General features: G+C 50.2%; 2 protein-coding genes across 2 annotated transcripts; both read left to right on the plus strand.

Annotated features, from left to right (window-relative positions):
• Positions 1-1,707: 1,707 nt before the first annotated feature.
• Positions 1,708-8,297, plus strand: LOC128150432 (uncharacterized). Its single transcript, XM_052806600.1, has 7 exons — positions 1,708-1,735; positions 5,622-6,243; positions 6,465-6,632; positions 6,985-7,026; positions 7,196-7,280; positions 7,385-7,438; positions 7,730-8,297. Exons 1-7 carry the CDS (start codon positions 1,708-1,710, stop codon positions 7,817-7,819), a joined length of 1,089 nt encoding a protein of 362 aa, XP_052662560.1. The 3' UTR covers positions 7,820-8,297.
• LOC128150433 (T-cell activation Rho GTPase-activating protein-like) lies at positions 7,868-10,919 on the plus strand. The gene is made up of 9 exons (XM_052806601.1): positions 7,868-8,140; positions 8,185-8,388; positions 8,623-8,784; positions 8,869-8,978; positions 9,146-9,341; positions 9,569-9,686; positions 9,985-10,130; positions 10,607-10,698; positions 10,785-10,919. The coding sequence occupies exons 1-9, from the start codon at positions 7,868-7,870 to the stop codon at positions 10,825-10,827; spliced, it is 1,344 nt and encodes a 447-aa protein (XP_052662561.1). The 3' UTR covers positions 10,828-10,919.
• Positions 10,920-22,656: the final 11,737 nt, after the last annotated feature.

Below are 22,656 nucleotides of genomic sequence, written 5' to 3' on the forward strand. Positions count from 1 at the left end.
AGTATTGTTTTTTATAAGCAGCAGAATGTCACTATGAAAAATGTTTACATTTCGAAGAATAAACAGAATCTTTTTTATTGCTGATTTGAATCCCTCTCTGTGCCTTTGCAGTGGCCCAAGGCTGACATTTCATGTTCTTATTATATTCATTTCTTAGTCTGTTTTTATTTTGGGTTGGTTTGGAGCTTTTTTTTTTGCTTATTTGATAAACATTTTGTGTATGTGACCTGAACACCACACGATAAAGTTCAGTTGGGAAATTTTAATGAAATCTGGCAGGTTGGGAGAGAAAATCAGGAGGTGTTTGAAGAAAGTGCTTGTATTTCACACTGTGTTGCAGCAGCTGAAATTAAATTCAGATTAATATTGTTCACAAGCAGTAGTAAGTGACTATACTGACCTTTGATTGTCAGTAGTTTTTTAATACATGCCAGAGGTCAAACAAGTAAAAGACCAGGGAGGTATGGCCGGGGGCATGATGGGGAGAAAACAGGGAGAGGGTATTAATGTGTTACATGTGGCATGTACATGCCTGCTATTTAACTACAGTTCATTCCTACTTCATACCCTCAGGCAGCCTGAAGCTAATAACCCTGTCATCTGGAGAGATAACACAACACTGATCATCACAATTTCACTAAATAAGTAATTTTAAGTTAATTATATTGCATCCTAATAAGACCAGCTCTGGTTGACTCCTCGCTTATCTTGGATTACTTTATCAGGACTGAATATATTAATTTTACAGATAAAGCTGTGCGTGCTGGCACACCAGCTGATGCTGAGTGTCTCTCTGTGTCACCTACTATCTGCACATCTCTGACCTCCTGAAGTCCTGATGAACAAGACTCATTGGGCAGGGAAGCCAGAGAATTTTTCCCTTCTCATTTAGCACTGCATGATTTCATCGTGCAGCTGCGCACGCCTCCCATTGAGGTGGTTGTTAAAGTCACCTCAGCTATGCCAAGGCATAAAGGACTGCAATCCAAATGCAAGCGTGGAGCTTGCGACTCAGCTCTCCTACATGTATGCTCCAAAGCAGCTCCCTCAACCATTTTGATAAGCCCAGACTCTGCTGGTTGATAAAGTAGCCCCTTTATTTTGATATCCCAATGATACGAATAGCACTGACAAACTGCACAGAGGAGGGTTGGAGTAATGGGCAGGTAGCAGAGCAGGCAGAGGAAGTTCCTGGAAATCTCTCAACCTGCCTCTGAAACAGCTACTTGAGAAACAGTTCTTCAAAATGCTCTTTTTGCCAGAAAGTGCCTTTGGGTTGAAACAAATCAGGTCTACCGCATTTTCAGTCTCAGATTAGAGCTGAATCAGGATGGGAATATCAATGAATTGATTCAATTTCTTTTCCTCAAAATTTTAATTTGCAGGAAAAATGTTTGAAATCAAAACATTGACATGATTGTAATATAATCTTCAAGCAAAAACCCGCATAGTTTTGGCTTTTAAACCTTGATTTAGAATAAAGGAGAAGCAGGGATATTCAAAGTAATGGTAATTCTCTTGGGGCAGAAAAAAATTCCCTGCCACAAACTGGACACAAATTTCAAGTTTGGAACTAGTTTCAATAGTCTAGTTGAACATTCACCTTAGAGAGCCTCCTGGTCCATGAAAGGTCCAGCCTTCACAGACTTCTGAGCCAAAGCCACGTGACCTCCTCCAGCCTTGTTCATCTCTGCTCTGCTTCCTAGGATGAAGCACTACAATCCAGACATCCAGAGTGAGTGAAAGGAAGAGGGCACAGAGGTGCAGAGCGTTACTGCATTGCCAGCACATCTATGCAGTGTTCTTTTTAATGTCGGGGTGCATCAATGAGTGATAACAAATGGTGGCTCCTAAATAGTAGGATATTTGGGGAGTAGTAGGATAGTAGGATAAAGGGGAGAATAGCAATGAGACCAAGTCCTGCTTTTGTTGAAACCATTAGCCAATACTTCAAAGAAAATGTGTTCAGGGATTATATGACAGATCAGGATGCCACCTGTGAAGGAGTAGTTTAGTAAGAGCTGAGGAGAGTGATACTTAGCAGGTGAATCTGTGATCACTAAGTGTGCTGCAAATTTTAGTCAACCTGTGTTTAAGAAGATGAAAGGCAGGTAAATGAGAAGCTGGGCTCCTGAGAAGGAAAAAGACAAACCCATGAAGTCGAGTACAAGAAAGCAAAAATTTGGGCTGACAATCCACAGCCATTAGGTGGGAGCTGAGGAATGTACATAACAGCACATCATACTCCCACAAGTGGTCTAACCAGGCTGCATGGCTAAGTCTCCTGAGTTAGACAAGCACTTGCCTTCTCTGGGGGAATTACAGAGTGCCACTAAGAAGGATTTTTTCCCTTCAGATCATTAATCACTCTTGCTGATGGGCTCTAAGAGAAACACAAGGTTAACTAATGTTGCCTGCCCCCTTTTGCAGAGGTTTTTCTTTGAAGAGAGGGAGTGGCAAAGCTCAAGAGACCCAGTAGTTCAGAAGAAAGTAGTTCAGGAATCACATTCAAGTTCCTCAGGATTTGTATCCTCCCAGCAGTTGTATTTTCACCCTAGGAAAATGAAACATGGCCTGATTTGCAATATTTTATGGCTTGTGTAAGAGAACTCCTCTCCCAACAGCTGTTTACTTTATAGTTTTCCCAGTAAAATTTGCATCTATTTAAGATAACTGAGCCTAATGATTTAATTGGCAACTGCTATTAGATGTTCTCAAAAAGTTTGATCTGAATTCAGGGTTGATAGTAGCAGGAATGAATTATAGACTTGAGTCTCTGGTCGAGGGAAATAGGTTTCAGTGTCTGCCCAGAAGGAATTTGGTTATGATTAATGTGAACGGGGCAGTATAAGAGTTGATGAGAGCAAAGACTGCTTACGGGAGGGAAAATGGTTATTTACCATCAGAATTAAATTGCTATCTTTATTGCCTAGATCAAATATGAAAACTCTGTGTCTTACACAGACAGAGAGACACATGTTGTCCCATGACAAGGAAGTATTGGCAAAAGGAAGTGTTTGGGTTTGGGTTTCTTTTTAATAAGACTGACTTTCTCCAGGCAAAGTCACTTTACACTTATTTCACCTCTGTGTATTGCCTTAGTTAAGAGACACATCCACAGAGGCATTGCATGGTTGGCTAAACCTACGCTGTAATAAAGACTACTTTTACTTTAAGGCTGGGGAAAGATTTTCAAGACAACATGCTTTTACCAAAGCCCCTGAAGCTACACAAATCAACAAACTCTCAACACTTATATCACATTGATTTTTGAGTTCATGGGAGGCCTGAACAGTCCAGATTGGAAACTGAAAAGGTGCTAGGAGCTGCTCTAACTTGTGTTCTAGCCCATGTAATCCCACAGGCTTTCTGCATCAGGAAAAGAATTGAAACAGAGAGATACTGTGACCCTCAGCTCTGACTTCTCTCTAGCTGCTAACATACATTTGGGACATTTGCCAAATGTCTCGTTTACAGAGCGCGTTGAGGAACTACAGGGTCCAGGCTGATGCGTTGTGTCCTGTGCAGTAGGACTGAACAAGAACCATACATTTGCCAAGGGACTAATTTAAAATGTATGTTTTTTCTCAGCCGCTCTACACAGGCACAGTGGTCTTGTCTGTAGCATTACAGAGGGCCTTTCTCATTCTTCTCCTCCCTGGGCCACATAGTTTTCATGTGCTTTTATCTTTTTTCATATGGGATTTTTGCCATATAATCCTCACCTGAGACAGATCTACTCAAGCAAGCAAAGACAGTTTCAGTCTTGCAGCTTGGATCTGGAGTCTGTATTCAAATCTCTGTGGTCTTAGGATCTGAGGGTAAGACGTGCACCACTGTTGGCTCTGGACTGTTGCCGGTGGCTTGATGTAGCACCTCGCAGGGGGACTTAAAGCACCTCACAGTTGATGCCTGTATGTTTAGTTCTTTTCAGCAAAATGGGTTTTCTTTCCCCACTATGTACCACACTGTTACGTGCAACAGTGTTAGCTAGCCCTGGGTACTCCTTGGGAAGTCCTGTTATGCTGGAGAGAACTGTGGCATGTCACAGAGCCTTGGGTCCAGGACCGACTTCAACATACCCCCAAGCTAAACAACACGCAGGTGGGGGAGGCTGTCTGTTTTAATGGTTTTGTACAAAATGCTACATGCAGCCTCTCAGGGTGCATGATCTTGTCTGAAACTAGTGACTGTATTTGGATCTTCTTGTAAGAAAGAGAGGCGGTTGTGGCTAGATTAAGGAAGAGGTGTGTTCCTAAACCTCAGTGGAATTTACTTTGGGAGTATTGCTCAGAGGAGAAGTCTTGGCTGCTCAGAGGTGGGTAGTGTCACAAATAAATGGCAGTTAAACTGAGAAGCAGAGAGAGGAGATGAGAAACTGTAAGAAATAATAATCAGAAGTTAATAATCCCTAAGGAAAATATCAGCTATAGTGTATCTGAAGTACGGTGCAATGTTTAAGGTCAGAATAATTCTATTTTCAAGCCACATCATTGCCAGTATTTGGAATAAAAAGAAGAGGTAATGGAAATAGTCTTGACATTGTCTTTTCATTTGAGACTTGGTATAAATACTTGCAACATCACTGTCATTCAAGTCCTTCCTGTTCAGACTAGACCCACCTTTTTCACATTGTTTCTGAGCTTTTGCCATTTCCACCACACCAGCCTACTCTGACCTTAAGCAAGTCTCTCCCTGTATATGTTCGCTTTCTGTAAAATGTGGGTGATAGTACAGCAAGCCTGCAAGGAAAAAATGCCCTAGATGAACATTATCATAGTAGGTGCTGTGAACATAGTTTAAGGAAATATGCTCTCAAACACAACGTGAATTCAGCTTTAAAATGGCTACAATCACAGGTTGATGTAAAATTTCTGTTCCAGTTGCCCTTGGCTTTTTTGGGTGTTTCAAAATCAGATTCCAATGAAGGACACTGCAGCAATATGCAATACAATGTGGCTGAGGGCTTGCACGTGCTGGTTCACATCAGTGCCCTTTAGTATGTGGGGCTGGCTGCCAGTCAAAGGCTCCCTTCATCCAAGCTCAAATTAACTTCATGTTGTTCAGAAATGCCCACTCTGCATGCATCTGCTGCTTCTCCTCTCTTGTTCAGACTAATGAGGACAGAGCCTGCACATCTTGTTAAAAGTTTGCTGTAGCGTTCACAGTCAGATTCTTAGTGAGGCTTGAAAGGAAACCCACCTAAATTAAGGCCAAGCACACAAGCATTTCCATAACAGTTTCAGATATGACCAGGTAACCTGAACTTATTATTATATTTGATAAGAAAAGAGGATCCTGTATTCATAGAGGTGCTGGGAATGTCAAAGCATATCCTGGAAACATGAAGGACATGAAAGTGATTGGAAATAGGAGTCAGCATGGATTCAGCAAGGGAAACACTGCTTGCCCTAACTGACAACCATCTATGGTGAAATGACTGGCTTGGGAGATGAGGGGAGTGCAGTGGCCATTGTCCACCTAGACGTGAGGAAGCCTTTGTGCACTGTCTGACAGAATAGCTTCATGGAGAAGCTGAAGAAGCAAGGACTGGCTGAGCAGACAAGGAGGGAGAAGGAAAACCAGCTGAGCGGCTGGTCCCGGAGGGGGGTGACTGGCAGCACCAAGTCTAGTGGGAGGCCAGGAGCCAGCAGTGAACCCCAAAGAAAAAGGCACTACCAGCAGGTGGAGGGAGACGGTCCTTCCCCTCTGCTGGGTCCGTCCAGCCCTGGGCTCCCCAGTGCCAGGCAGAGCCGGCCATACTGGAGAGAACTCTCGCCCCAGTGCCCCTCCCACTTTCCGTTGGGCTCGGAATGTTGGTCAGTTGGAGCCCACAGCCACCAGAGACAGCAGCACGGAGCTGTGCTGGCCCGCAGGAGCGCTGGGAGGAGGCAGCATCTGGCCGAGCAGCACCGAGCCGGCACCGGCGCCTCGCTTCCCATCCCCGCTGCCGCCGACTGGCCCGCGTCCTCGGTCCACGGCGAGGGTCCTCCTCTCCCGGGCAGGATGGGCCAGGCCAACTGCTGCTGCGGCTCCAGGTGGGCTCTCCCTGTGCCTCGGGGGCACGGCCGGGACCCGCGGCAGCGGCGGCCTTTCTCATGCCCGCCGCTCTCTGCTCTGCAGGGAGGCTCTCACCGATGCCGAGCCGGTGCTGAGCACGGACGTGCGGCTGACCCGGGGCCGCAGGAGGAGCGAGAGACGCCTTCTCCTCCTCCAGGAGGAACTGGTGATCGCCAAGTTGCAGTAAGACCCTCAGAGCCCAGCTGCCTTTCCCCCATGCCTGGCCCTGGCACCGGGGCAGGGACCCCCCGGCCCCAGCCCCAGGCCCCGGCACCTCGGTGCTGGATGCACCCATCGGTGTCCGTCCCAAGGGAAGGGCAGGTGGGGGACAGGGCTCTGCCCGGGGGGACCCCGAGGAGGCCACCTCCAGCTCACCGCCTGCCTCTCCTCTCTGCTCTCTGCAGACGTGGCACCACCGTGCGCCCACAGCTCCGCCTGGCCCTGGACCAGCTGTGGGTGCTGAGTGGCGGAAAGGAGGCAGCGGGGGAGGAGAAAGAGGAGGAAGGCGGCGATGAGGACAGGACCTCCATCCTCCTCATGTGGCCCAGCGGCTCCTGTGTTGCCACTTTCCCGTGAGTCCCGTGGCCGGGCAGGAGACGTTCCCAAGCATGCCCCCGCCATCGTGAGAACGGCCTCTGCCCTGCGTGCAGAGCCTGGGCAGGGAGCAAGCAGCACGCCGGCAGGGAGGGATGGGGGCATGGCCAGGTCCTGCATCCCCTTTGGGTCCCCAGAAGGGGAGGGCGAAAGCAGCTGCTCTGGCAGGACACGGGGAGCCCGGGCTCGGGCAGCGCCTCTGTCCTGCCCCACGGGGCTTCGTCCCGCTCCTGTGTCCTTCCCCACGGGGCAGGGCTGCGCAGGCGCCCGCCTCTGCCCACGGGCTGGGGGGCAGCGGGGCCTGACGCTGGTTCTCCTCTCTTTCTGCAGCTCCCGGGCGCTGAAGGAGCTGTGGGTGGGCACGCTGCTGGGGTAAGCCGCGGGGATGCTGCAGGTGCAGCCGGACGGGGGAACGCAGCTCCCCAGCTGGGGAGAGGTGCCCCCGCGGCTGCCGGCAGCTCTCGGGCAGAGCTGCCGGACAAGGGAGAAGAGGCGGCTTGGGGCTCAGCCAGCTCTCTCCCTGTCCCTTCCCGGCGCACAGGACACCAGAAGGAGCCAAGAGAGCCTGGGTGACGCCCGTCCCGTCAATCAAACTCCTCAAGAAGGAGCTGAGCCGCCGCCACGCCGTGAGTGCCTGCCCGCTCTGGGCTCTGCCCCCGAGCCCTGGTCCTCCAGCCCAGCGGCAGAGGCATGGCTGCTCACCTGCCTCCGCTCCTTCTCTCTTGCCCAGTGGAGGACATTCAGCGCCGGGAGCCTGGAGAGGCTGATGGAGGGCCAGGCAGAGGTGAGAAGGGCTGCCTTTCACCCGCCTCTGGCTGTGCCGGCACGTGCGGCCAGTGGGGTGAGGGATGGAGGGAAGGGTGGTCGGTGCCACTCGGGGAGCGGAGAGGGTTGGGGAGCCACCGGCACATCCTCGCTGGCGGTGCTGGGGGGAAACCTGCCACGCGGGGCGGAGAGCCCGGGAGGGCAGAGGGTCCCGGCTCTGCCGCGCTCAGGCTGCCGCTGCCGGCTGGCAGCTCGCCGGCGGCCCTCTGCGCTGCGGGGCTGCTCTCTGAGCGCAGCCTGGTTCTTGCAGGCTGGTCCCAAGCAAGGGCCTCCGACGGTCCCGTCTAGCGACGGAGGGGCACTTTGCCACGCACCGGGTGAGTTTCGGGAAGAACGGTAACCTCCTGCAAGCGCTTGAGCTGCGCTCACTTGTCCCTCGAGTGTCGCCATGCAGGTTGGGCAGCCCGAGGCAGGACGTCACCTGGAGGAGGAAGGACACCCGCTGGGCAGCGGCCGCTGGACGTGGTTCTGCGGGGACACGGAGCCTCTGCTGCTGCCCACAGCTTGGAGGAGGACAGGGCGAGGGCTGGGCCAGGCTCTCCTGGTGGCGTGCCGGCTCTCAGGAGCCTCCGAAGTGGAGCTGCTGAGCCGGAGCTCAGAGTTCCAGCTGCTGGCTCCCTGCCCGTCCTGCTGCACCGCTCAGCACCACGCTGCGGGCAGGGCAGGCCCCGGGAGCACTGGCCTGGCGGTCTCCGTTGACGGGCTCTTGCTCTGTTTTCCTTTGCAGCAGGAGGGAGCAGCAGCAGGAGGAGGAAGAGGAGGGGGCTGCCCTGGCCCTTTGCTCATCGGAGGAGCCCGGCCGCTGCCCAGGCGCCAGGGCAGGCGGGCTCCGGCTGCAGCAGGGCGCTCTTTGGCCAGCCCCTGGCAGCCCTCTGCGGGGAGGACGGCTCCCTGCCCCGGCCCGTCCAGGTAAGCCAGCCTGGCCGGGGGGGTCCCCAGCCCTCCAGGTGCTGCGTAGAGGCGCTGGGAGCCCTCCCTCCGCCTGCTCCAGAGGGGACATGGGCGTCCGTCCCCAGGAGCTCCGGGGATGGGGGCTTGGGCTCTTCACCCCCAGCAAGGAGCCAGGTCCGGGGCAGTGCTCTGGCCACCGCTGTTGGAAGGCAGCTCCTCAGCCAAGCCACTGTCCTCCTGCCTCTCCTGCAGGAGCTGCTGGCTGTCCTGCTCCGGGAAGGACCGTCGACGGAGGGGATATTCCGCAAAGCCGCCGGCGGGACCGAATTTCGGGAGCTGCGCGAGGCCCTGGACCGCGGCGCACGCGTCGACCTGGGAAGCCAGCCTGCGCTCCTGCTGGCCGTCGTCTTGAAGGTGAGCGCTTCTGACCTGCGGCGGGAAGAGCTCCTGGCCGGCCTGGAGTGTTCAAAGGCTCACCCGGAGCCCTTGGCATTGCAGGACTTCCTCCGAAGCATCCCCGCCAAGCTCCTCGTGAACGACCTCTACGAGGACTGGATGGCAGCCATGGAGAGGACCAGCAAGGAGGAGAAGGTCTCCGAGCTGAAAGCGTAAGTGCGGGCAGCAGCCTGCCTGTTGAGCAGGAGCCCTGACCGCTGGCTGAGAGCACCTGGGAAGCTGCGCAACTCAGCCGCCGGCTCCCCCCTGCCTTGGGCAAGCTTCGGGGATGGCTGTGGGCAACATCTGCTCTATTAACGTTGAGTTCCCGTTCCCTCAGGGTGGCCGAGAAGTTGCCTGCAGCCAACCTCCTCCTCCTCAAGCGGCTGCTCTCGCTGCTCCAGCACATCGGCCACAACGCAGCCACCAGCAGGATGACCGCCAGCAACCTGGCCATCTGCCTTGGGCCAAACCTGCTGAGCCCGCCCAACGAGGACCTGCTCCCGCTGGAGGCCATGCTGGAGGTCACTGGGAAGGTGCGCTGTGTTGGCAAGCCGGCTGCAGCCTTGCCGGCCCAGGAGAGCTTGGCTGCTCAGAGGTCCCTGGCTGCCTCCTCCCTTGAGCAAATGCCGGTGGGGTGGCTGCCCGCAAAGGCAGCCCCACAGCCACAGCCGTCTGTGCAGAGGCAAGGGTCGGGAGTGGGAAAGGCTGCTCGGTCCGTTTGCAGGCAGCTGGGTCGAGCCCAAGGGTTTGATGTGTGCAGGTGAAGGTGCTGGTGGAGTTTCTGACGGAGAACTGCAGGGAACTCTTTGGGGAGGAGGCGACTGACCCGTCCTGTCCAGCAGCCGAGGAGGCGCCGGCCCCCACGGAGACATCCAGAGGTGAGAGGAGGGACTGAGGGTTGTCACAGGCTGGGGCTTGGAACACCAGAAACGTCAGCGCCATTTCTGGCACGGCTGGGCATCCAGTGTTTGCCTCTCAGCCCCGCTTGTCCCGTGGCCTCTGTTTGGCCACTGCCCCTCGGGGCGTGAACGGTTTGCTCTGCAAGATGAGCTGGAGCCTGCAGACAGGGCGTCAGAGGGCTGGAAACATAAGGGGTGGAGGGCTTTGGCTGGGTTTGGCTTTAGCTGTCGTCTCCTTCCAAGAAGTCACTTTGCTGCCCACGCTTTTGCTTTCTAGCTCTGCGTTTGGAAGAGCAGCAAGTCCCTGCGGTCACAGCAGACGCCGAGCATCAGGCAGAAGCCTTGCCGCACGCACCCCCCTCTCTGCTCGGTGTCCTCAAAGAAGCTGGGGGAGATACGGTGGGGGAGTCTGAAACGGGAGAGGTATGTCAGGTCCCCAAACCCTGTGACAGCGTGCCTGCTGGAGGAGGAGAGTTTCTGAGGAGGCCAAGGGGCTGCTGTGCCTCTTCCTGGCAGTAGAGCTGGTGGGGGTTTGGGTTATTCCTCCGCCCCCCGGGACCACACCCAGTAAGGAAAACTGGCAAGGTTGTTTCTCAAAGGGACGAGGCACAGGCTTCATCTCACAAAATGCCCACCAGATACCTGCAAAAAGACAGAGGGCAGTAGCCGTCAACTGCCGAGGGCTTTTGCTCGGGTCCTACTTCATCAGAGCTTCCTCAAGGCTCTTTGGGGCGGGGCGGGGCGGGGCGGGGCGGGGCGGGGGGACGGTGCGGAACGTGGCTGAGGCAAAGCAGCCAAAGGGATCTCCTCTGGAGAGCTAAGGTAGCAATTTGGCAAACAGTGGCTTACCACCCCAGGTCGTCCCTCGCCACCTGCCAACTCCGACTTTTCTGTCGTAGGCACCTTCAGCTTTGCCTCCCACCGCCCCCGAGAGCGCGGCAGGCTCCCTGGGGCGCCCAGAAGAAGTGGCGAGCCTTTCCGAGGACGGCAGGTAAAATGAGCTGGCTTTGCTTAAAATGAGAACTGACCCCAGTGGATCGCGGCTTTCCCCACCTAAGCACACTGTGGGATGGAAAGGTTTGCAGGCTCTCCCCAGGACAAGGAAAAGAGAAGAAACTGAAGGAGGAAACAGGCCTGGGGAGAGGAGAGGGAAAGCTGGGCGGAAAAAAAGAGGAGGAAGAGAGAACACGTATTGGGGGATCGCAAACGGAAAAGATGCAGGAAGGTCCGGCAGGTCGAGAAGCCCAGGTGTGTACCGGGCTCTGCTGCCCATCTTTCCCAACTCTCAGCACTGCTCTAAGGCAGGCCAACCCGCTGGCAAGGCACGGCGAGGGATGGTGCTGCGCAGGGTCTGGAAAGAACTCCGTGGCCGCTCCCCAGGGGCTCCCCATCGAGCCCTGCTGCGTGGCACAGGGGCCCTGTGCATCTCTGCGCGCGCACAGCTCTCTAAGGGCATTACCCGTGGGGATAAGGCGCCAGAGCCCTCCCCTCGTCGATGCCAGCCATAGCTCGCTCTCTTCTGGGCTATGAACAATTCCTCGTCAACGGCGTTCCCCAAAGAGAGGGCAACCAAATCCTGCCTTTCGGGGTTTATCAGAGCTTTCTGACCCTGTCGTTGCAGGTTCTGAATCATTCTCAACGGCTGAACCGCTGTGTCTGCTGACCCCTCCCCGCACTTGATGTTCTCAATAAAACGATTTTTCTCTCTTCGGAGTGTCCCCGCCATCGGCTGTTCTGGAGCGGGGAGCTCTTGTTTGGTGATGACCCCTCGGGGAGGAGTTTGGGATCGTGCCTTGTCCCAGCATCCTTGCCGGCGGGCATGAGGGCTGAGTTCAGGCGCTTTAGGAGTGAAAGCAAAGCACAGAGTTGCACAGCAGGGTGGAGGTTGGAAGGGAGCTGTGGAGGTCGTCCAAGCCCTCTGCTCGAGCAGGCTCCCTTAGAGCAGGTTGCCCAGGACCACGTGCTGGGGCGTTTGGGGTATCTCGGAGGAGCAGCCCCATGAGCTCACGAGCTCCGAGCGAGGGCAAGACGTGGGCAGACACGGTGGCCAGGAAGGGCTGAAGGTCCTTATGCAGCCACCGTCACCGGCAGCTTGCTGCTCCCTGCGGCCGTCACCCTTGCACACCTGACGTGTGGAAACAGACTCCACAATCAGTGCGATTGTAAAGTAGGTATGTTTATTCAGCGCTGGGCAGCACGGGGGGTAGTCGCACCAAAGTCGTGCGCACCTGACGCGGCAAATTACTTCAAATTTAAACAGTCAAGTGTTACATATACATAAGGTTTCCCAATACGCCTATACATATGCATGACCTAGCCCCGCTTCATATTAAAATTAGTCCCAAGAAGTCATTTCCCTAAGTCCCTCCTAACTGAGCCTGCGCAATGCCTCCTTGTGGTGGTCGTAAAGATGAAGGCTGTATGTCTTCCTCGCGATGAACTCTTTACCTCTTGCTTCTGCACAGGCGCAGTCGTCCTTTGGCTTCTGTTCAAACTGTGTGGCCGATCTTGGCTAGTTCTTGGGGTCGACTCTTGCTTCTCATCAGGAACTATCTCTTGCTTCAGTTGGTTACAACAACATATACATTAATCGTTGTCCCTCATCCCTTTGAACTATGTCTATTGCCATTGAAACTTTATTATAAGTTAGATAATCATTAAACAGCTCCTACCCAAATCCATTCTTTACCATAATCATTAAAACCCTTACCTATATCTAAAATAAGTAACCATGCTGATATATTTCTCCTAGAATTTCTAGCCCCCCATCTCAGTCCCCCCTTTTTCTGAAAATTTAGTAAATTCTTTTACTATTAGTACATGGTTTCTCTGTCTAACATTCTCTCAAAATACTTGTTAGATTCTAGTTTACGCCTCAACTGATTCTTCTTCTATTCACTGTATGAGTCTCCCGTGCTTTTAAAGCACCATAGGTTACACCACACCATTATGCAAAGGGCCACTGACAAGAGAATAATTACTATTACGGTGACAAGCAGCTGTTTTAACCATGCCAGATTTGGTAACCAGGAGGTCAATTTATCCCATACTTCAGTAAATCCCCATGGTGTATCATCCATGGTAACAAGATGTAATTCCTTGGAGACTTCCCAAATCTTTCTGATATCTGTTTCTACTTGTCGTCTTTCATCTAAATAAGTACAACAGCTTTGATTTATAAGCACACATACCCCTCCCGCCGTGGCAGTTAACATATCTAATGCAAGGCGGTTTTGTATCGTCATCTTTGCCAAGGAATCAATTTCAGCTTGTATCTTCCCTAGAGCGTCAGCGATGGTGTTGCCTAAAGTCTCGACCATTGCTGACACATTGATTATTGCCTTTTCCAGTTCAGATACTCCAAGCATGGGGAAGAGCCATCGTACCATACTGTGAAATGAGGTACTTCTTTCTATAAGGGGGTTGAGAGTTCTTTTAGTTCTTGTATAATGCCAGGAGGATTGAGATATTCCCTGTAATTTTCCCAAGACTGGGAGTGTTTGTGGGATTATTATTCCCTCGGCACACTCTCCCCACCAATTGGGAGGTAAGCATTTATACGCTTTCCCGTTCGCACATAAATACCACCGTCCATTAGGGAGGTTACGCTCTCGGATGGGGGGACCTTTGGCTGGTGAAGATTGATTAAGTTGTTCGGGACAAGCAATACATACTCCTTTGACATTTCCCCAGCCTAAGGTGGGAGGTTGGTTACACATAATTGGGTTTATCCCTTGATAACATGACCACGACTCCATTCTTGTTGTGCATTTACGAGGTTTACATGAACAAGTACTGTAGGCCCCTTCCAGTGTTCCCATAAAAGTTGACAGTGTAAATGCATTACACCTTGTCCTCATTGTTACTGTTCGTGGTCCGGATATATTAAATATATCATAAACACCCTGGAGATCGAGCCTGTACTTTATCACAGTTGTTAAGTCACTACCGTAGAGACAATACCAGGTCTTTTTGTCCGCTGATAGGTTGGCTGAACTGTTATGGTATTCAATTACTGGGCCTGAGAGATTGGCAAGGATACCTCCAATAAACGGGAAGGTATCACCTTGTCTAGGTATTAAAGTACACATCCAACAGCTTGACACATTAATGTCTTTTGCTAATTCCTGGTTATATCTGACAGGTTTTCATTCCATGCCATGCATATGATCTCGACAGTTCCCCATATTACCGCGTAAAAACTAAACGTCCATCGGGTTTTGTGGTGACTTTCCACGGAGTTCTGGGTGCCTTTTTCACTCTGGTGTGATGAATCTAAGCGTTCTGTTCCTTGATTCTGATTGCAGTAAAGGAGGTGAGCAGTACTTGGAATGGTCCTTCCCACTGTGGTTCCAGGGTTTTTTCTGTAAGAGACTTTACATATACATAATCCCCAGGTTGTATATTATGTACAGGTCCATCCAAACCTCTCCCTCGAGTCCCAGCTACGTGCTTCCTAATTTTACTGAGCTGTTTGCTCAATGCTACCACATAAGAGGTCATAATTTCATCCCCTATTTGTCCAGAAGCCCCTTTCTGTATCCCATATGGTTGCCCATATAAGATCTCAAAAGGGCTCAGCCCTTCTTTTGCTCTTGGTCTTGTCCATACACGTAGAAGGGCTAAAGGGAGGCACTGAGGCCATGTCAAATTTGCTTCTTGTCCTAATTTCACGATTTGTTGTTCAATTAAATGGTTCATTTTTTCTACCTGGCCGCTCGACTGGGGGTGATACAGAGTATGAAGTTGCCAATCTGTATCCAAATGGCGGCTAATTTGTTGCACTATTTTTGAAACAAAATGTGGTCCTCTGTCGGAGGATATGGTTGCTGGGGGCCCAAAACACGGTATTATCTCTTGTACCAATATTTTGGTTACCTCCCGAGCCTTAGCCGTTCTCGTTGGGAATGCTTCTGGCCAACCTGAAAAGGTATCTGTTAATACCAATAAATATCGATACCCCCCTTTTCTTGGAAGTTCTGTAAAATCAATTTGCCATTGTTGTCCAGGTCCATTGCCTTTTTCAATCTGACCCATTTCCAGTTTGGGGGTATTCTTAGGGTTAGTCTGGAGGCAAAGATCACACTGTTGTGTCACCCGTCTCACCGTGGTATATGAATTTCTAGCTATGATTTCTTTTACTAAATGATTATACAGAGCCTCTGTTCCCCAATGCCTTTTGCTATGCTCCTCCCGTATCAAATGCCACAGTAAGGAAGAAGGAATAATTAATTTTCCTTGTGGGGTATAAGCCCACCCCTCTTCATTATATGACCCTTCTAAATCTGTAATAAGTTTTTGATCTTCCTTGGTATATTCTGGCTTACCTTTCAGGGAGAGTTGTCTATCGGGAATTAAAGCTCCTTCTATTTTTACCTTTGTTGTGGCCACTTGCTTTGCCTCTCTGTCCGCCAGTTCATTTCCTTTCTCCAAATCAGAGCTCACTTTCTGGTGTGCCTTGATGTGCAGAATTGCTGCTTTCTTAGGGAGCTGGACAGCCTCCAGTAGCTTCAAAATCTCTTCTGCATGTTTGATGTTTTTCCCTTGGGAATTCAATAGTCCTCTCTCCTTCCAGATTGCTCCATGTGCGTGTACAACTCCAAAGGCATATTTTGAGTCTGTATAAATGTTCACAACTTTGCCCTGGGCCAATTCCAGGGCGCGGGTTAGAGCAATTATTTCTGCCTTCTGTGCAGAGGTGTTCATAGGCAAAGCCCCTGATTCTATTACCTCTTGGCTGGTGGTGATGCCGTAACCCGCATGTCGATTACCATTTAGGACGTAACTGCTTCCGTCTGTGAACCAAGTTTCCCCGTTTTCCATGGGGTTGTCTTTCAGGTCTGGGCGATTGGCGTACGCTGCTTCGATGGTTTCCAAGCAGTCACGATGTACCGGTTCTCCTGTGTTCCCGCCGAGAAAAGAAGCTGGGTTGACAATGTTAGTGACTACAATCTCCACATCATCCTGCTCTACCAATATAGCTTGATATCTCAGGAATCTTTGTGGAGAGAGCTAATGTCCACCCTTCCCTTCCAGTACTGCTGATACTGTATGAGACACCAAAACAGTCATTTTCTGGCCCAGAGTAAACTTTCGGGCTTCCTGTATGTTCAGTATCACAGCTGCAACCGCCCGCAGGCATCCAGGCCAACCTTTTGTAGTCGTGTCTAACTGCTTAGAAAGGTAGGCAACTGCCCGTCGATATGGACCCAGGTTTTGTGCTAATATTCCCAGGGCAATGCCCTGCTTCTCGTGGGAGTAAAGAAGAAATGGCTGGCTTACATCTGGGAGTCCGAAGGCCGGGGCCGACATCAAAGCCTTTTTCAGTAGCTCAAAGGCTCGTTCGGTCTCGTTGTTCCATTCAAGGTGTTTCTGCTCAGTGGCTGTCAGCGCATACAGTGGTTTAACAAGCAATCCATAATTATAGATCCACAATCGGTACCACCCCGTCATTCGCAGAAAAGTTCGTAACTCCTTTACTGTCCGAGGTCTCTGGGTTTGGCATATCGCCTCCTTACGGGCCTGTCCCAAAGTTCTTTGTCCTGCACTGATTTCATAGCCCAAATAATTCACTTTACGTTGCATTACTTGTGCCTTTTTCTTGGATACTCGATACCCCTGGAGTCCCAGAAAGTTCAACAGACTCACCGTCCACGTCATACAATCTTTTTCTCTCTTGGTGGCGAGCAGGATATCATCCACATACTGCAACAATTTTCCCTCGTCAGACGGGGTTTCCCAGGATTCCAAGTCCTTCGCAAGCTGATTGCCAAAAATGGTAGGACTATTCTTAAATCCTTGTGGCAACACTGTCCAAGTGAGCTGGGTCTTTCGACCACTTCTGGGGTTTTCCCATTCAAATGCAAACAACTTTTGACTGGTTTCGTGGAGAGGGAGGCAAAAGAAAGCATCCTTCAAATCTAAGACAGTAAACCAAGTTAATTCAGGTGTTAATACAGTCAGTAGGGTATATGGGTTTGCCACTACCGGGTAAAGGTCTTCAGTTATCCTATTTACCGCACGTAAGTCTGGGACCACCCTGTATGACCCATCGGGCTTCCGAACAGGTAATATAGGGGTATTGAATTCAGACTCACACTCTTTTAGTAGTCCCAGCTGCAAAAATTTTTCTATCACTGGCCGAATTCCTTCTCTGTCTTCCTTCTTTAGGGGATATTGTTTAATTCTTACCGGTTTTCGGCCTTCCTTAATCCTAACTTCAACAGGTGGAGCGCTTTTCGCTCTCCCAGGTACATCGGTAGCCCATACCCCCGGGTATACTTGGTTCAAGATGTCCTCGTTAATGCTTCCTTCTAGGGGAAGATTGGTTAAAGTTAAGCTCAATATTTGGATATACTGCTGATCTTTCGCCTCCAAAGTAATTTCTCCCTTTTCAAATACAATTTTTGCTCCCAATTGTTCCAACAAGTCTCTTCCCAAAAGTGCCTTTGGGGAATTAGGCATATAGAAAAATTTGTGAATGCCCCATTGTTTCCCTAATTTATATTCCAAAGGTTTGCAAAAATACGCCTTTTCACTTTGGCCAGTCGCTCCCTTTACCATAACATAATCATTTCCCAGGGGCATCAAGGCTTGGTTTAAAACTCAGTATGTTGCTCCTGTATCTACCAAAAATTCTACTTCTTGTTGTGTTTTCCCTAGCTTAACTATAACCAGTGGATCCGCTAGGGTAGATTCCCCAGGTTCCCGTCAATCTTCCTTCACATGGGCTACCGTTCTTCCTGTTTGAGCCCTCTGATTTTCTTTCTTATTCTTTGGGCATTCCTTTTTCCAATGACCAAATTTCTTACACAAAGCACATTGGTCCTTGTCCAGTCGGGGTATATCTCGTCTAGGCCCTCTTCCTCTTTCTTCCTGGATAACAGCCATTAATTTTCTTTGCCCCTGCCTATACCCTTCTTCTCTGTTGCTAAATGCTCTCCGTGCCTCATCTAACAATATTTCCAAATTGCGGCCCTCAGTGGGGCGTAGCTTCTGAAGTTTACGCCTGATATCTCCTGTTGATTGCCCTAAAACCAGGGAAACTAATTGTTGTATTCCTACCTCTGACCCAGGGTCCAGCGGTGTGCTACGGCGCATCGCATCCCTCAGTCGATCCGGGAATTCGGATGGAGACTCAGAAGGACTCTGTTTGACTGCATATAAAGCTGACCAATTTATAGTTTGGGGGATTGCCCTCTCCATTCCTTTTGTAATCCAGTCCTGATACCCCTGCAATCTTTCCATATGTGCAGATCTAATAACGTCCCACTTTGGGTCTTGGAGAGGGAAATATTCTTTAACGTCCCCTCCTGTAATCTTATAATGATCTTCAGCTAGGTTCCCTGCTGGTTTTAAAATCAGCTGTTTCTCTGTCTCAGTCACGTATTCCAATAATAACTGTATATCCTTCCAATCAGGGTTATGCTGTTTTATAATAAATTGGAAATGCTTAGTTACACTTACCGGATCACTCCTATAATCTTTTGCAACCTTCTTCCATTCCCCTAGGTCAGTAGTAGAAAAGGGTACTTTGATTAACATTGTCCCACCATCCGGCCCCACCGCCTCTCGGAGAGGTGCTTGTAAAGCTGTCGAGGTAGTTTTCTTCCTAGTACGGGAAGATACAGGGCTGTTCGGGGGGGTTGGAGTTCTATCCGAGTCTGCATCCTGTTCCTGTGGTCGAGGGGGAGGCTTAAACAAATCAGTTAGATCTTGTTCTGGTACCTGATGAATTTTATTGGTCTTTGTACATCTTTGTCCAATACTACATGCCGAACAGCACTGCCTCAGTTTACCTCTAAGCTCCTTGCCATTCTCTCGCTCAAGTGCAAGCACCATGGGGTCCTGTGGGGGTATCATTCCACAGTCCCTTTGCCACTCCGGATGGTTTTGGAGGGTGAAAAACATGTCTGCATACGAAACCTCATCCCATTTTCCTTCTCTCCTTAAAAACAGCGTTAGTTGTAATAGAGTATTATAATCTATTGACCCATTAAGTGGCCACTTAGCATCACCTTCTAGCTTATACAACGGCCACCATTGATTGCAATATTTAATAAGAGTCTTTTTATTCTCTGTGCCCCCCGTTCCAACAATATCCTTCCAGTGTGCAAGCACACAGCTCAGAGGGCTCTTCCTTAATATTCCCCCTTGACCGTTTCCCACCTTGCAATATTGTTCTTTAATGATCCTTATTTTTCCTCTTAGTTAGTTTCCAAGCAAACCGCCTCTTGCACCTTCTTACAGTCTCTTCCCAATTTTCTTCCCACACGTCCCAAATTTCCGGAATTAAATTCTCCCTTCCACACACCAATTTCACCATCTCAGATTCTTGGTGAGCTCTTTCCCAACCATAAAAACGTGAAATTTGGGGAAAACACTTAGGACATCCAGGTTTACGTCTACCAGACGTACAATACCACCTTCTTCCACAGATTTTACACTTCAACAAAACCCATGCCGGATGCCAGTTATTATATAGTCTAATTACAAGTCCACACACAAAACAGGGAATCACCCCTATTTGTCCACCAATCATGGGATCTTGGGATATATTTAAACCAGGTTGTTCCCAATCCAAAGCTACCTGCCAGACTGTGGGAGTCACATATGCTCCTTTTAAATAAAACTGTTCATTCTCCCTTCTTATCCAATGCCCTCCATCATTTAAATATTCCCAAGGTTCAAGCCCAAACCACTGAAGAAGTGATTCCCTTCGCTCTAATCCTCCATTAGAGACGTACAGACATTTACACATCAACAAATATATACAGATAAATTTCAACAAAACACTTCTACATACCCCCACACAAAATCTTTAACATGAATTTCCAAACATTCACATCATACAATCATCGTTCCAGTTGACAACCTTTCAGCAGCTGCAAAAATAAACCAAGCGCAATTGCGAGGGGGTGCGCTTACCCTTCTCCTGCCTCTTATATACCAGCCATCGACAGGTCTGTCCTGGCTCCCGATACTGGGATGCAGCCGTCACCCCGGATTTGCTCGATCTACCCCCAAGATCGCTGGCGGCCGCTCTATCGGTCAGCAAATCCCCCCTTGTTACCATACAGGGTACCCTCCTCCCATACGGGGACTACGCTGCACGCCAGACGTCTCTGCGCGATTTACCAGCTGTCCCGCCCCATACTTTTACAGGCTCCCTTTGTGAAACATACCGTTTGGTCCGCGGCTTCAGGAGGTTGTTGTCTGCTCCCGCGGTGAGCGGCCGGCAGCGGAGGCTCCTCCGAGGAAAGTGCTCGGGACGTGCCGAGGGGCGTCCGCTCCGCAGTCGGTCCCGCAGCCGAGCAGAGAGTCTCCTGGCTGGCTCGCCAAACTGACGTGCGGAAAACAGACTCCACAATCAGTGCGATTGTAAAGTAGGTATGTTTATTCAGCGCTGGGCAGCACGGCGGGTAGTCCCACCAAAGTCGTGCGCACCTGACGCGGCAACTTACTTCAAATTTAAACAGTCAAGTGTTACATATACATAAGGTTTCCCAGTACGCCTATACATACGCATGACCTATCCCCGCTTCATATTAAAATTAGTCCCAAGAAGTCATTTCCCTAACTCCCTCCTAACTGAGCCTGCGCAATGCCTCCTTGTGGTGGTCGTAAAGATGAAGGCTGTATGTCTTCCTCGCGATGAACTCTTTACCTCTTGCTTCTGCACAGGCGCAGTCGTCCTTTGGCTTCTGTTCAAACTGTGTGGCCGATCTTGGCTAGTTCTTGGGGTCGACTCTTGCTTCTCATCAGGAACTATCTCTTGCTTCAGTTGGTTACAACAACATATACATTAATCGTTGTCCCTCATCCCTTTGAACTATGTCTATTGCCACTGAAACTTTATCATAAGTTAGATAATCATTAAACAGCTCCTACCCAAATCCATTCCTTACCATAATCATTAAAACCCTTACCTATATCTAAAATAAGTAACCATGCTGATATATTTCTCCTAAAATTTCTAGCCCCCCATCTCACACCGAGTGCCGGGCAGTTTCTGCAGAGTCCCCTCACTCATGGCAATGGTATAAACCCAACTGCCGTGCTGGGCGGTAGGAATGCATCAGCTCGCCCCAAAAAGCTTTGGAAGCGGCTCCGACAGCAGCCGGACTGCTGAGGCTTTTGTGCGCCCCGGTGGGATACCGGGGACGCCCGCGCCCTGAGGGAGGAGGAAGGATGAGCGCTCTCACCCTCGGCAGGTAACTCTTTTGCTCACAGGTTGTGGTGGTTTAACCCTGGCCGGTGGCTGAGCACCACACAGCCGCTCGCTCCCTGCCCCCCAGGGGGATGGCGGGGGAGAATCAGGAGGGTAAAAGGGAGAAAACCCATGGGTTCAGGTAAAGGCAGTTTCAGAATTAAACTAAAAATCGTAAATTTAAAAAAAAATCAAAACCTACTGTCACGACCCAGAGTGGACAGACCAGGGAGTCGTGTTTAATTCAAAATTCCCTTTAGGCTAAATTAAGGTGAAAGGACACCAAACGATCAGTTAAAGATTTTATTGATGACAGAAGCAAATGGAACTGGGGAGGCGTGGTAGTATGTGGCAGGGTTTCTCACAACAGGAATTGGCATAAGACTACTTCTGTAAACCGTGTAACCATATACACCAGTTCAGGGAATAAGGAGACCCCTCCCGTTGAGTCACGAGGTTCCGAGCAGACCCCCTTGCTTTCTAGCCTCCTCCTCAGAGAAGGGCTCAGGGGCAGCTGGATCCACTCTTAGTCTCAGACTTGGTCAACGGTTTATATCTTGAAACGGATGAGGTGTAGGGATTGTGGAAAAGGAAAAGGAACGAGAGAAGACGACAGAGAGAGAGAAAGGAAGAGAGAAAGATTTCACCGGTCCTGGCTCCAGCGTTGGTTCAGTCAGCCGAGGGGTCCAGTCCCGGTGGGCTTGTGCACCCGGGGCTTCAGTTTGTGTCCTTTTATCATCCTTGCCCCTCCTTTGGGCGGGCACCCAAACTCGTCAGGTTAATGAGCAGTTTGTGAGCCTTTGGGTTTGGGGGTCGTTTGTGGAGTAACTTCTCCTTCCCTGCAGACAGGGCCACTGTTTGATCTTTGTATCAGAAGAGCTTATCAGAACAGGGAGCTGCGCACCCTCCAGCACGCCCTCCCCCTCCTCTTGCTGATGTCTGAGCTGATGGGCTTTTCACCTTGGTTCCTTGCTGGGCAGGGTTTGTCTTTAAGCAGAACTTGTCCCACCACAATGTTTGAGACATTAACTCTTTCAGTCTCTCACACCACCCCGTGGCTCAAACATTGTCTATATTACCTTCGTGGATTCTCCACAGTCTTCTCCCAGGCTGATGATTTATATATAAAGAAAGGAGAAAGCAAGAAAAGGTGAGAGAGAGAGAACCTGTATAAAACTTCAAACAGTACAAAACAGTATAAACTTTGAACAGTATAACAGCATAACAGTTGTAAAGCCAACCATTAAGAACAAAAAATCCACATAACTACATGAGTCCAATGCTAACAAGCCATTTTCCCCACCCAGTGAGTCCCAAGGACGTTAGGAGAGAGGTCAGCAACGATCCTCTGTTAAGCCAGTCTCTAGGTTGCATCGCTTGGAAAAGTTCTCCAGCCTTGTCTGTAACTTCTCTCATCTTCTTTCGCGCTTCTTCTGAGGAGGTAGTTGTGTTGTGTATGGTGAGACAGCGTTCTCCATCGGTGAAATTTAACCTCCCATGCACCCCATGTTCTTTTAACAACATCACAAGATTCAAGGTTCCCTCCTCAGGGAAGAAGATAAATCTTTGAATAGTAGCCGTGAAAGGGCCCCTGGAAGCGTTGTTCCAGGAGCAATCTGGGTTTCACAAGATTGGTGATATTTAGATTAACGAGGCCGAATTGAATTCCTTTGTAGAAACACCTTGATTGGTGTCATTCCAGAGGTGCAGGAAACCTTGAATCAAATTCCAAGCTAAATG

This window comes from Harpia harpyja, chromosome 13 (genome assembly GCF_026419915.1).
Source record: "Harpia harpyja isolate bHarHar1 chromosome 13, bHarHar1 primary haplotype, whole genome shotgun sequence".
NCBI lineage: Eukaryota > Metazoa > Chordata > Aves > Accipitriformes > Accipitridae > Harpia > Harpia harpyja.

What these genes read in the sequence shown, in the direction of transcription:
- LOC128150432 (XM_052806600.1), top strand. Translation starts at nt 1,708, where the DNA reads ATGAAGCACTACAATCCAGACATCCAGA. An exon ending in TCCTGTGTTGCCACTTTCCC is followed by an intron (nt 6,633 to 6,984) that starts GTGAGTCCCGTG and finishes CTCTTTCTGCAG; the next exon opens with CTCCCGGGCGCTGAAGGAGC. An exon ending in AGCTGAGCCGCCGCCACGCC is followed by an intron (nt 7,281 to 7,384) that starts GTGAGTGCCTGC and finishes TCTCTTGCCCAG; the next exon opens with TGGAGGACATTCAGCGCCGG.
- LOC128150433 (XM_052806601.1), top strand. Translation starts at nt 7,868, where the DNA reads ATGCAGGTTGGGCAGCCCGAGGCAGGACGTCACCTGGAGGAGGAAGGA. An exon ending in GGGAGTCTGAAACGGGAGAG is followed by an intron (nt 10,131 to 10,606) that starts GTATGTCAGGTC and finishes TTTCTGTCGTAG; the next exon opens with GCACCTTCAGCTTTGCCTCC. An exon ending in AGCCTTTCCGAGGACGGCAG is followed by an intron (nt 10,699 to 10,784) that starts GTAAAATGAGCT and finishes TGGGATGGAAAG; the next exon opens with GTTTGCAGGCTCTCCCCAGG.